We start from the raw sequence: 14,912 nt of genomic DNA on the forward strand, positions 1-14,912 counted from the left end.
CTGAAATTGTCCGGAGGCTTGAGACCTTCTCGGAATGCGGAAAAGTTCTTGCTTGAGCCCCCCTCCTTCAAAAGGGAAAAATTGATGGCTCAATCGTTCTCAGGTAATGCGGTGAGAATCTGGAACTTGCTTCCTCCTTTGCTCCGTGCTACCACTTCCATCCGGATCTTCAAAGCGGACCTCAAATCTCTTCTATTCCAAAGACACTTTCAGAACTAATTCCTTCATTCTCAGACACCGCCAGGAAGTTCGTTAGTAATTGTAAATTTGTTATATTTATTTATTTTTTGTACATTCCTTGCTTGCTGTGTTTGATACTGTGGTCATCTTGCCTGCTGTGTTTGATTCTGTGTCCTGCTATTTTTGTACGTTCTATTTTGTAACATTTCTCTCATGTAACGTAACTGGTTCTATTGTACAGCGCTCTGACACCTTCGGGTAAAGTCCGCGCTTATTAAAAATGCATAAATAAATACATAAATACCGCCTAATCATATGCTTGTGTAGTAAGCAACTCTCAATATAGATCCACTCCTTTTGTAATATGGCGTCTGCATACCCAGACAATTCAAAGACGGACATCCTGGAATGGGAGGATTTGCTCTCCCAAGTCGGCCATCTTTTAACTATATACAGTTCCGAATGAGGTGGGAAGGAGAGAGGTTATAAGATGGCCTTGCAAAGAAGAGGCAGGCCTGTTTTTATGTCTATCGCGTTACTAGTAAGATGACGCGAGACTCGAATGGAAGGATCCGGAAGTCTCGCGGGATCTGACTGTTTCACTGTACTGTCTGCGGCGGTGGCGGCTAGGGGATCCCGAGAGATGGAGGAGGAGAGTTTGGAGTCGCGGATCAGTGAGTGTGGGAGAGTGGGAACTTCCGGGTCCATGATGACGTCACGGGTGGGGTGTGCTGCCGTCACTAGCACCCGGAAGTGATGTCAGAATAGGAGACATCACTTTTGGAGATGTCTGTGACACCTTTGCTGATGGCCCCTTCACGTGATGTCACTGACTCTGTAGGTGTTGCTCTGGCACTTCTCTGTGTCGTGATGTCATTGCTCCCTTGCCACTGCGGAAACTTCGTTTGAAAATGTTAGTTGCCGTTCTTACTATTCTCAATAGCTGCATTCTGCTTGAGTCATTCTTGGTGACGTCGCTGCCCCCTCTCCGCTTTGTGACCTGAGCCCTCCCTTGTAGATGACACTGGTCCCTTCTAGGGTGTACTTCTCCCCCTTTCTGTTCATTTCGCTGGTTATTTTTGTGGCGTAACTGTCTCTTCCCTTGGTGATTTCGCTGCCTTAACCTTTCTCGTTGCCATTTCCCCCATATATGGAGATCACTGGCATTTGTTGTGATGACTCTGCCCCCTCACCCTGGCGTTCGTGGTGATGCTCCTTTTGTGATATCATTGCCACTCATCCGCTGGAAAAGACAGCAGTCTGTTATCTCCTTAGTAATGGCGGTAACTTCATCATTCTGTCACACATGGCCAAAGCTTTCGGTGATGGTGCGGTTTCCTCTCTCTTTGATGATGCCTCCTCCCCTGCCCATCTTGGACCTAATATCAATACCCTTTGTTGAGGTCTGCGGCCACTATTTGTTGCTTCCTCTCTGACATGTCGTAGCCCTGTTTGTGATGTCTCCGGCTCCTTTCTAGTGTATTTGGCGTCAGTGCCCCCTAGAGTAGTGCACCATTTGATGCCCTAGTGATGTCACTCATTCTCATCTGTCTCTCGTATCCTGCTCTTATGTTTTATGTGGTGCTGGTACTGGTTATATTGCAAACATATTATCCCACTCTCTACTTATCAAGCGGTTATTGTTGATTTTTTTTTTTTTTTATTGATTTTTTTTTTTATTTTTTTTTATTTTTTATAAAACAACTTTTTATTAAGTTTGAAGGGTCACTCCTGTAGCAGTACACAGCTTATTCGCCTACAACCTCAGGGGCCGGCAGCCACCACACTCCAATATCAAAGGGCGAAGACCCAAAAGATCAAGGGGTCATGCCATGTCCGAGGTACAGGTTCAGATGCAGTCCCAACATGTACAAAGTCCCCCGCCCCCGAAGCTCCATACCCAGCAGTAGCCATAGAGCGTAAGAACGAGAACAGACAATCGCAGGTGTGCCGCTGGTCAACAACAGGCGCAAAGGACGGCAACCGCACCCGAAGAGTGACATGTTCCCTGTATGATGCATAGATCAGGAGCGCCCTCTTGGCTTCTAAGCCTTGCGTACTGCTACTTTAATTACGCCGAAGCCCATGCCGCCTTAAGTGTAGCAGCGCCCAGGCAGACCAGGCAGCGTATCCTCCCAACCGGCGCCCACCCACGTGGACAGTCCCCGGAGGAGCGCCCCACCATGCCCACATCACGTCCTGCAGCCCATGTTCACACAGCCAGCACACATTGATTTTTTTGCACAGTTTAACATCAGAAATGTAATGTGTCATGTTTAAGAGGTTTGCTCAAGAGCTACATACCCCCCAAAAATTGCCTATGAGCTTTAGGAAATAAAGGTACAAATTTGCATGATTTGCTTTCGTGTGCTTATGCAATATTTCGGCCAATTACACGAAACTGAAATATGTCATTTAGTGCGATATTTTAGCACAAAATGAGCCCTATTGCCAAATTTTAGTGTGAGAAGTTATTTCGTCCCAAAATATCAGTGCAAAAAACAAAGCACCACAGCCACTCACGTTTTTTTGTTCCTATGCGTTTGCAGTACACCCCCACCCCCTACAAATGGCACATTATTACTAGAAGTGGCATATTTGTGGATTTCTAGAATTTCACAAAATGAAAGGTAGTCATTGATGATATGGGCCAGTTGTTTATGAGTGATCATAAAGTTGTAAAGTGGTAGCATGGTGTGCAATTTGACAAATGTAGGTTAGCTGGAAATGCATTGTCCCACTTGGCAAGAATCTATCTAAGGCATCTGACCAATTCTTTTATGTGGTGAATAAGGAGACTTGTCATGCTCAGTATCATCAGACCTTGAGCTCGGTGGTGGGCTGCCATTTTTTTCTGAACCTAAAAATCTCCCTTTAACTCCCAACATGGGAGTTCAGGAGATTCCGGGGTTTGAGTTTTTTTTAATATGTTGGGTTTTTTCCTTTGAAACATTTGTGCAAGAGGTTCATGGAGGCCTTTCTTAGACACCAGGGATGTGGTATGGATGAACATTTTGAGAGAAGTAGCGTGGTGCACAGCCATGGAAGGATTTATGTACAATTCAAATGTGCTATATGATCAGAAGACAGTGCGGTCCTTTGCGACTGATTATATTTTTTAGATATGCTGCACATTATATTCCTATAATGGCTGTAGGTACATTCAATAGAGAAACAAGACCAGAGGCCAATAGAAGAACCTAGTATTGTTATGTTATGTATAGCGCATAATCACCAGCAGGTCTCTTAGCGCTTAGAGAGAGTGGCCAAGACCACCGTCAGTCACCAGAACACACGTGGCAGATGATTAGACTATGTCCAAAGCCTCTCTGAACAGGAGCGTTTTGAGACGTTTCCTTATGGGAAGGAGTGAGGGTTCCTTGCGGAGGCAATCAGACTGTTGATTCCAGAGTTGCGCGAGCAGGACAGAGAGAGCTCTGCCACCCTTTGAAACTGTTTTAAACCGTGGGACAGCCAAGAGGCAGGCCTCGGATAACCGTAGTGTACGGCCCGGCATATAGTTCCCAAGGCGATCCTTAATGTAAACTGGGGCCTGGCCGTGGATGGCCTTGTGGGCAATGCAGAGGCCCTTAAACTTTACTCGCTGCTAAATCGGGAGCCAGTGTAGCTTGCGCAGCAGAGGGGTTGCATGAGTCCTTCTGGAAAGCCTGAAGATCAGCCTAGCTGCATCGTTCAAAGTCACCTGTAATTTGTTGATGAGCTTCTCAGGGAGGCCAATGTATAAGGCATTCCCATAGTCCAGTCTGGACACGATTGTAGCCGCACAATCCTCTGTAGCGCTGCAGTTAAGAGGAGGGGGCGAGTTTCTGCAGCTGTCTCAGCAGGCCTGTGCAGGTTCCAACCACGGTCGCAACTTGATTGGCCATGGAAAGATTGGCATCAATCTTGATGCCCAAACTTTTTATGACCGTTGCTGGCGTGGGGGTGGTGCCGAGCTCTTGGGGCCAGAAAAGATCACTCCAGGGATTGATCTTCGAGGGTATGAAAAGGACCTCTGTTTTGTCAGGGTTGACTTTTAATGAATTAACTGTCATCTAATTCACTGTATATCTGAGGATGTTTGGCACCCGAAAGTGGGCCTAAGGGGAGTTGTCAATCTGGAGGATAAGTTGTGTATCGTCCGCGTACTTAAAAACTTGGCAGTCCAAGCGCCCCTGGGCAGCTACCAATGGCTAGAGATATATGTTGAAGAGGAGCGGGGACAGTGCTGAGCCCTGGGGGACGCCACACGTGAGGGTGCCTCTGTCCGACACCTGCTCACCCAACTGGACTCTCTGGGACCGTCCTGACATGAAGGACTTGAGCCACTGGTGTGCCAACCCGCAGATGCCCAGGTCGGTGATATGGGCCAGGAGCTAAGCATGATTGACCGTGTCGAACGCCACTGATAGATCTAACAGAACCAGGGCGCTCAGTTTTTTTTATTGTCGGACATGACAGGGAGTGATAACTGCAGAAGAGAGTTTGGTGCTGATGGTAGGTTTTAAGGTATGAGTGAGGTTCAGGGAAGACATTAGACAAAATTGTAAATATTTAAGGCACAGGCTGCTTGTGCCTGCAGAAAAGCACAGATGTTGGATTGTACAAGACAGTGATGTCTTCTGTGTTTCACTTCAGACAGCAGCTCCCAGCTTTGTATAGCCTTTGAGCAATCATAGGTTCAAATGTTCCTTGCTTTCTAGGTTGTGCATGCTACATCAGTGTGACTCTAGTATTGCCCTTTAACCTTGCCACTATCGCTAGATTCCTACCATTGATCACAAAGAAAATGTATCCTCAGTTACCTTTTTATTATTCTGCCAAATTCTCACTTAGCCCAGTGGACATTAGGAATTACATGGAAATACATGATGCTGCAGTGTATTCCACATAATTATGGTTTTGTCGAACTTGACTATTAATCCTCTATCTCCTGCTTGAGTTGCACATTTTAGCTAAAAATATTTCTTCCCCAAATTGTATTAAAAATTTTGTACCAGGGACTGCCTAGAAGTTTACAGCTCACCTTTCAGTAGTTGATTGCTGCCTTCAGGTGTTTAGTTGTGAACGTTTTAGTCAGACGTTAATGTTCCCAATTGATGTAAAGTGGGAAGGGTTTTTGTCTGCAGCAGGAAGCAAAATCCTTACAAATATGGTTAAGATAGTGGTTCTTTCCTTCTCATTGAAATATTTTTAACTAGTTGTACAAATCATGTTTAGTGTTTCCAAAGCACCTGCTATTTGAAAGACCTTTTCTCGAAACATCAGTCATTTTGAGTTTAGTTCAATGTCCAGCATGTTGCTTCATAGAAAGACATATACATAATGCTTAAGATATGGACAGTATTGTTTTCAGTAGTATTTCTTAATTTAATGGAAATAGGTGTGTGAATAGGCTGTACCTGGTAAATCAAAAACTGATGTTTCTAAAACTTAACTTGGATCACAGACCAAGAGTCACAAGAAGTGCATACACATATGCTTGTTTTCCGCTGAGTGCAGCATTGTACACTATATGTTTTGCACAAGGACCATTTCAATGAGCCATTTGAGTACCCTTGTAGAACATAGGTGTGCAGTTGGCTTGATTTTAAAATTTGCTAATTTTTAATTTTCCCAACCTGTCTTTACTTCCAAATGTTTACACTGGTATGGAGTACTTTTACTTGCTAGTAGACCTCACTTTGGTGGCGAGTAGGCATTCTGCTCGTGAATATATTGAAACTAGATAAGCTGTCACACACTTGTAAGTTTGTGGGTAGTCAATCATTTTAGTAAGGCACATTCCCCGTGGATACTGTTTGAGATTTACACCTCGGGGCAGGACTGTGTTCCCATCCAAACTGGGGACGAGAAGGGAAAACCTCCATAATTTGTAGGGGCGCATGAGGAAGGGTTTCTCCAGGGAGAAAATATATTCCCAGCGATGAAAGAAAATATGCAATTTTACTTTTTCTAATTGTTTATGCATGCATAAACTGTGCACATGGTACACTTAATATAGCATACGAGTAATCCTGGAAAGCTGTGACTTGCACAGCTTTAACGTTTCTGTTCCTGAACCTTCTTGAGAATTGAAAATATAAAAAAAATCTTCAATTTACTCCAAATTTAGGAATAAAATTTAGAAGAGTGGATTTAAAAAAAAAAAGATGAATCTGGGCCAAGCAACTTTACTCCCGGAGGTAAAAAGTACTGAACTGGTGTTCCTTTCCTTCCATGCAGATTCAATAATTATTTGTGGTTGAGAATCTGATTAGAATCTGCTGACTTTGTATCACTGCTTTCCTATAGCATAGAGATCCGCTTTCTATCAATGATCAAAATGTAAAAATAGCTAGATAAATGTGTCATTGAATATGCATTATAATTTGTCTTTCTAGGTCGTATATTCTGCCCTTTCTTTGCTACGTAATTGCTCTAACCCTTCCACACCAAGAAGCCCACCTTTAAATCAGCCCTCAGCAACTACCATCGACAGATCAAAGCGGCAAAAAAAAAAGAGGCCCTGACCCACCGTTTCAACACCAGCGCCAACCAAACCAAGGAACTCTTCCCAATCGTCAGAGAGTGCTCCTGCCCATCTGTATTGCTTTGCCCTCCCAAATAATAGAAAATATCTCCTTCCCACACGGAGGCTCAAACAAGATGAAGCAATAAAAATAAAACACCACCAGGAAAGGGATTTTACTCTTATAATAAGGCATGGGGTTTTATTCATGCAACACTCTAACAGAAAGGCTTTCCCAGATGTCAAATGAACAACATTCAAATGTATATAGAGAAATATATGTGTGTGCAAGTAATAATATCAGACTTAAAAGTAGGCAAATGCAACTGTCATAATATGGAATGAAATACAAGCAGATAATAATATGGACGTCCGCTGCTAGAAATCACAAAGATAAATACACTAAATACATCAGACGATTAGAACCACTGAAGACTTGGATGTGCACACAAACACTCACACATCACAATGTCAATAATCAAAAATAAAACACGTGATTTTGGCCAAAGCGCTGGCAGTTAGACTAACTCCATATCTCACTAAATTGATCCACCCGGACCAGTCAGTGTTTATGCCAGGCAGGAACACTGCCTTGAATCTCCGCCGCCTCCACAGCGTTCTGGGCCGGAAACATACAATCATGCAGGATGGAGCACTCCTATCTCTTGACGCGAAGATGGCGTTTGACTCTGTGGAGTGGGCATTCCTGTCCGCAGTCCTCCAACACTTGGGGTTTGGGCCTAGATTCTGTTCCTGGGTACGTCTCCTATACGTGAACCCTCTCGCACATGTGGTAGCAAACGGACACATATCAACGGAATTTACGCTGGGAGGAGGGACGAGACAGGGCTGCCCACTGTCGCCCCTCCTGTTTGCGCTGGTTCTGGAGCGCCTGGCTGCGTGGGTTAGACGAGACCCAGCCATCCGTGGCTTAAGATGGCGGGAGGGATGGGAGGACCGGATATCCCTCTACGCAGATGATGTTCTGATATATATAGCTTCTCCAGCGTGGTCTCTCAATGTACTACTTGATATCAGCTGGGAGTTTGGATCGGTGTCGGGATACATGAATAACTGGGAAAATCGGTTCTTTACGTCTTGTATGGCCCACCTCTTAAACTGCCCCGGGGTTGTATGGTCAGGATGGTAACGGATAGCTTTAAGTACCTTGGAATACATGTGACGTCAGACCCCGACGAGTTCCGGACGCTCAATCTCCAACCATCGCTGCACAGACTGAGACGTGGTATTAGACACTGGAAGACGCTGCCGCTCACCCTACTGGGTAATGCGAATCTTTTTTAAATGATGGCTTTGCCTTGATTCTTATATGCCCTTCACAACATGCCATATTGTGTGCCCGACTCCTATTTCAATGCAATCAACTCCGAAGTTATCAATCTCCTCTGGGACAATAAACCTGCGAGGATAGCCATGTGTAAACTCGTTAGGAGCTGGTACGACGGCGGCATTGCTCTGCCTGATATCCGGGCATACTATTGGGCCTCGCAACTGACGACAGTCAATCAATGGCTCCATGTGCCAGATACAGACCCAGCGTTTCGCTTAGACAAGGGGGCCTTGAGACCTGGAGGAATGAACAGGACGCTATAATAAGAGGAAAACGAAGGGGATTCCTGGGCCGACTGCACACACGCTTCATGTCTGGCACGCAGCGACACGACACCTCGGATGGGCCGATAAGCTTACGCAGCACACCCCACTGTGAGACACTGGTAGACTGGGTACCCTGAGAAACAGTAAAGGGTTTCAGATATGGGACTTGATAGGAATTTCCAGGATAGGGGACCTATGGAAGGGGGGCAAGGTAGTCACCTCTACTTACCTGCAGGTACACTACGAGATGGCCTCTGGGGAGCGGTTTCGATACTTGCAGGTGAAACACGCACTAGAAACATCACTTCCAGCTACATACACGCTCCCTGAATCATCCCCCTTAGAAGACCAACTCCTGATCGACTTTTTGCATAAAAAAGCAATTTCCCTCACGTACCGGAAACTAATCCATAACCAGACACGACTACGAGCGACTTGACAGGCGGAAGTCGGGACATAGATGACTCGGACTGGCAGGACGCCATAGCACCACCACGGGAGGTAGCGATCGCCTCCAAATTACGACTCGTACAACTAAAAATATTACATAGGACCTACTATACAAGAGTGACTCTACATAAGATTGGTAGGGCCTCGGACCAGAATAGCTTATGTAACTGTGCAGAGGTGGCTACATTCTATCACACTTTTTGGGAGTGCCCGGGGATCACATCGTATTGGAAAGCAGTAATGGATATCATCACTGAAGTCAGTGGAAGCATAGTTCCTCTCTCTCCCAAGTGCTGCCTACTGAGCATATGGGAGCCTACAGCCCTCAACCATGTGGACAGACAATGGGCAATAACGGGGATGATGGTAGCAAAACGAAACATAGCTCGGTACTGGGGAGCAACACGGGCCCCAACTTTGACAGGCTGGTGTAACGACATGGATATGATCATGTTTGCTGAGAAAGCTACGTATGTCCATAGGGGATGTCCCAGGAAATGGGGGAAAGTGTGGAGGAAATGGAATGTATATGGAGGTTATACCCCATCCCCCAATCATAGACCATGAATCAGACGATGAGATGTAGTAATTACGAATGTGTAATCTGTCTATCACTGTACACTGTAATGCCCAATGAGAAGTTTTCAGCGTATCCTAATCTATATGTGGAATGTTCCGCAGATTTTGTGCTAAATACGATAAAATGTTAAAAAAAATAAAACACGTCACCGGCTGCAAACTGGGGGATTCAGAGCCGGGGTCAAGAAACTCAGCAAACTGCCGCTGTACTGAAGTAGACGTGTCCGTCCCCATTCAGATTCCAGAACAAATCCCAGGTCCAAGTCAACAAACCCCAGCTTTATAATCTCAAAGCACTACTAAACGTTTCTGAGACACCCTCCTCTGCGCCAAGGAAACCTATTGTAGTTGGCCATTCTCCATGCAAGCATTCCAAAGGCAAAAGAGTTCTCATGTTCTTTCTGCGCTCTCATGTGTTCCAGCCTTTATCGAAAGGAAGCTTACGAAAGTACAGAAAACAAACTCCAAGAATAAAACAACCTTTAGCATGAATGGCCTAAATAACTTAAGTAATCTGGGGGCCTGCCTGTAAGAATTCAAGATGGCATGAGAGCATGTCAAAGCCAATAGTAAGAACTTCATAATACTTCCCAATGTACAACAATGCATATTTGTGCACCACTGCCTTTAGCATCCCGCACCTCATCTCCCAATGTACAACATAATGCACATACGAGCAACACTGCGCTCCGAGACCAAGAAGTGTGTTCTCTCTCTCTCTCTCTCTCTCTCTCTCTCTCTCTCTCTCTCTCTCTCTCTCTCTCTCTCACACTCACTCTCTCTCTCTCTCTCTCTCTCTCTCTCTCTCTCTCTCTCTCTCTCTCTCTCTCTCTCTCTCTCTCTCTCTCTCTCTCTCTCTCTCTCTCTCTCTCTCTCTCTCTCTCTCTCTCTCTCTCTCTCTCTCGAACTCTCGAACTCTCGAACTCTCTCTCTCTCTCTCGAACTCTCTCGAACTCTCTCTCTCGAACTCTCGAACTCTGCGACGCCCTCGCTGACCATTTCCACAAGAAAATAGCAACCATCTATAAGAACTTCGAACCTTGACCCTCCAACCTCCGCAGCCTCTGATTGACCACCACGTCTGACAATCCGCTCAGTGTATGGAAACATCTCAGTGCACCGAATATAACCACCCTTGTGAACTCCATCCACTCAGGAGCACCAATCGACCCCTGCCCCCACTGACATTTCAATCTCAGGAGAGGTGAGATCAGCCGCCAACTCACCACCATAATCAACGTCTCGCTAACCACAACCACCTTTCCCAGCACCTTTAAACACGCAGAGATCACACCCCTCCTCAAGAAACCCTTGGCAGACCCCAACAAACTTCAGAGCTACCACCTTATCTCTCTACTCTAGCTCCCCGCCTACAGAAGGCGGCCATCAACCTACAACTCACCGAACGCCTGGAAAGAAACAACTTGCTAGACCCCTCCTAATCAGGATTCAGAACTAAATCATAGCACCAAAACCGCTCTGATTGCCGCAGCAGACAACATCCGCACCCTACTCACAGAAGAGAATCTGCTGCCCTAATTCTGCTCTACTTCTCCACCGCCTTCGACACAGTCTCCCACCACACACTCATTGATCGCCTACACCAGATTTGTATAACAGACGATGCACTGAGATGGATGGCATCCTTTCTCACAGGACGCACCCAAAAAGCCCACCTCCCTCCCTTCACATCGCAAGCCTAGCACAACATCTGCAGTGTTCCCCCAAGGCTCATCCCTCAGCCCAACACTCTTCAGCGTCTACATGACACCACTCGCAGACATCTTCAGATAGCACATCAACATCATCTCCTATGACACACAGTTCGTCCTATCGCTCCACCGACCCCACCGCAACGAAGACCAACTTCCACAACTGCATGAAATACATCTCAGCATGGATGAAGGACAACTGCCTAAAACTTAACACAGACAAGACAGAAGTTTTTATCTTCGGCAAACCCACCACCCACTGGAATTACTCCTGGTGGCCATCGGAACTTGGACCTACCCCCATGCCGTAAGGCCATGCCTGCAACCTCAGCATCATCCTAGACCGCAAACTCTCCATGAAACCTCAGTAAATAGGAAATCAAAATCGCAAAGTATTTGGAAGCATTAGCGCTCAATAGCCATTGTAAGTGGATAAACTTCTACCAACCACTTTTTACTCTAAAAACAACCCTAAACCAGCATTGGCAAAGCCAATAGGTCTCAACAATGCCCAAGCTATTCACCTTGTCAATGTGAATGTCTTTTAGCCATTTTGTCTAGCAGCACATCTGCTGTTCAGCATGGCTGAAAGTTACGGAAAGTCCAGAATCACAGGATGTTGAGCCAACGCTGAGTCTCCTGCCCCCCCCCCCACCCCCCCATGTTGAGTTTATTGTCCTGACTCTCCTAACACGAAAAAACACTATGACGTGGCCTCCACTAGCCGCATCATAACCCTTTCTTCAGTGACTTTCAGCCATGCTGTACAGCAGATGTGCCGCTATACAACATGGCTAAAAGACATTCACATTGACACGGCCAATAGAACGGGCATGGCCGAGATATATTGGCTTTGCCAATGCTTGTTCGGTGTTGACAGGGTCTTGCTGAACAAATGTGGAAGTGATAGTGAGAAACAGTTGAGGAGCTTTGAAGTGAAACGAGGATGTAGCATAGCGGTCAGAGCTGCCCACAGAGGAACTGGGGAACCAGGTTTGAATCTCGGGGTTGGCTGAACAATTTGTGATTCTGGCCAAACCACTTATGCTTTCCCCTGCCTACAACAGCGAATGTTTCCTTGTGTAATGCAACTAGTGAGCACTTCAAGCTCTCCAATACCATCAGGTGGTGTTAGCACTATGGCAAGACGGAGAATGGAACAAGCACTCCAGTATCATTGGGTAGTGCAAAAAAAAAACAAGCGTTAAAAATGCAATAGGTCTTGCCTTAATTTAAGTTAAAGCGATTTGCTTTGCTATACAATACTATTAGCAAAGCATGGCTTTAACTTTATCAAAGGCAAGACCTATTGCATTTTCAATGCTTGTTTTATTTTACAATCTATCGCTCACTCCTGCCCGCAAGCCTCAACCGAGACTCATAGGAAGGGACTGCAAAGAACGTCGCCCAGAAATAGAAAGATCTGCTGTTTGAAAGTCGCAGGTGGTAGATGGCCCCTTGTGTTACTTGGAATGTATGGAAGTGTCAGTTTGTAGATGGCCCGTTGCAAAACCTGAAATGTAAGAAGCCCTTGGTGGTAGCTGTCCCTTGTATTTCCTAGAATGTTGTGCAGTATTACGAGTCGACTCCCTGTGTTAGAGGAAGTGTAGGCGAAGAGCCCAGGCACCATATACGCCCATTGTGTTACTGGGAACGCAAAAGGATGCCTTTGGCTGGGAATGGCGGCTTTAGTTTCAGGGAGGTAGGGTGCCCCCTTTGAACGTTGTTTCTCGTGCTACTTGTAATGCAAGGAAGCACGGGACCGTATTTAGGCCCTTTGAGTGAAAAGTATAGTAGAGGCTCACTGGAATGTTAGTGTAGTCTTGCAAAGTACGTAGGTTCCTTGTAGTAAGAACACTTAGTGCAGGAGAAGACCCCAGACAATATTTGGGGCCCCTGTATGTGTCTTCACCTGTAGGTATGCCCCTTGTGTTACATGGTACGCACGGAATTCCCAGACAGTAGTTACTCAGAATGCATGGGAGCCGTGGGTAGTAAGCAGGTCCCTTGCATCAACTGGGATGTATGCAATGCCTGAGGCAGGTAGTAGGTCCCTTGTGCTACCTACAACGAAAAAGGAAACCACATGCAGTTCGAAAGTCCTCTGTGCCACAAGGACTGCACGGGATGCCCCAGCCAGTAAGGAATGAGGGTGGGGGAGGGCAGACTGCATTTATTTATATTAGCACCATGGAATGCAGGGTATGACATGAAGAAGTACCAGGCCCGTGTGGTGCACAGAAGGCCCGGAAGTACTTGCTTTCCTTTTGTTACACGGAATGCAAGCCCCATAACACAGGCCCTTTACCCAGCACGGACTGCAGGGAAAGCCCTGGTAATGCAGGTAGTCCCTGAGAAGAGCAGGAGGTGGGCCTCATAATATATTAGGTGTTCGACGGTCTCTACAGGCCAAGGCCAGGCCTGTGACAGAAATGTGAACGCTTTGTTATGTTATGTTAAATAAATTTATTGTGCACACAGCTACTCGAGAGTGTCCCGGCGCGAGTCTAGTGGGGTGCCATATTAGACTTCAAATCTGAGAATTGGGAACAGCTGGAGTAAACAGGAGGGGACACTTATTGGACGCGTGCACACATGGTGGTAAGCCTCAGGTGGCGCTGTGCACTGTCAATCTTTCAAGCAGGCGCGACTGCTTAGTAGACACACCAAAGGCAAGCCTATCCGCGCTAGCCACGCTCCCAGTGGTAATTCATCCCACCACAATAGGATCAGCTACACCGCAACAAACTGCTGCATATCAGTAGGCGGCCTTTTTTAGGTTCCACCGTTGCCAAAGTTAATCTAACAAGCAATATTGTTGAAGTGTGGTCTGTTTAATGCTTGACTCTGGGGGGGTTTGATGTTCTGTTTATCACTAAGAGATGGACCACCTCAGAGTCTGCTGTTGGCCTTGACAGAGCCTGCCCTGATGAATTTAAAAGTTTTCATAAACCTCGAGCCATTAGGAAAGGGGGTGGAATTGGTATTCTCTATAGGGATAAGTGGAATTTTTCTGTCTTTCCCTTAGATGAAATAGCAGCTGAAATTGAAATGTTAGGGTACTAGTTGAAGCGGCAAAATGGGAATGTGGCTGTTGGTCTTATGCTATCGGCCGCCAAACACTCAAAGCTCATCCCTCTCCCATTTTCTGGATACTATAACCAATATGATGTTGACACATGCCAACCTTTTCTTGTTAGGGGATTTCAACCTTTGGGCGGAAGGAGACTCCCCTGGCATATAAGGAACGTTGAGCTCCTGTGTGAACCTTGGTCTCTACCCCGAAGCAGTGGAAAAGATGGGATTACGAATTGTCATTCTCTTTGTTATGACTTTGTAACCAGTCCTTTGAATCCAATGTGGTGCCAAAATGCTGGAAAAAGGTATAGCCAGGCTGCTATTAAAGAAAGCCTCAGCTGATCCTACAATCTTGGCCAACTATAGACCAATTTCCCTCCTTCCCTTTCCAGTAAAGATACTGGAACAGCATGTCAGTAAAATTCTATCCCAGTTTTTGAAGGAGCGATCACTCAAGGTTAGGGGAAGAGCAATTTGGCTTTCGACCTGGCCATGGCACTGAGACTGCATTGATCTGTGCCACTGATGAAATGTGTAGGATGACAGATGACCGGCACTCTGTGGTACTTTCCTCCATAACCCGTCAGCAGCCTTTGACACAGTGAAATACCACACTCTATTCTCTAGACTATCCTTAGTGGGTGTTGGTGGTCTTGTGGCAAAGTGGCTAAAGTCATATCTACAAGACTGCTGTCAGGCTGTGGCGATGCCCCCGTTTTGCTCTAATTTCAGAACAATTCAAAATGGCGTCCCCCAGGAATCCCCACTAAGTTCAATGTCTATAT

General features: G+C 46.0%; 1 protein-coding gene across 2 annotated transcripts in view; it reads left to right on the top strand.

Moving 5' to 3' along the window:
• Window positions 1-634: 634 nt before the first annotated feature.
• The window catches only part of GGA1 (golgi associated, gamma adaptin ear containing, ARF binding protein 1), a 116,037-nt gene continuing 101,759 nt past the window's right edge, over window positions 635-14,912 (top strand). Inside the window, exon 1 of one of the 2 annotated variants that reach the window (XM_085601371.1) lies at window positions 635-854. In XM_085601371.1, the coding sequence (XP_085457497.1) occupies window positions 743-854 (112 nt within the window). In that variant the 5' untranslated portion in view covers window positions 635-742. The remainder of the gene's footprint in view (window positions 855-14,912) is intronic. The other variant, XM_085601369.1, reaches the window with a different exon arrangement.

This window comes from Triturus cristatus, chromosome 4_2 (assembly GCF_964204655.1).
Source record: "Triturus cristatus chromosome 4_2, aTriCri1.1, whole genome shotgun sequence".
Lineage (NCBI taxonomy): Eukaryota > Metazoa > Chordata > Amphibia > Caudata > Salamandridae > Triturus > Triturus cristatus.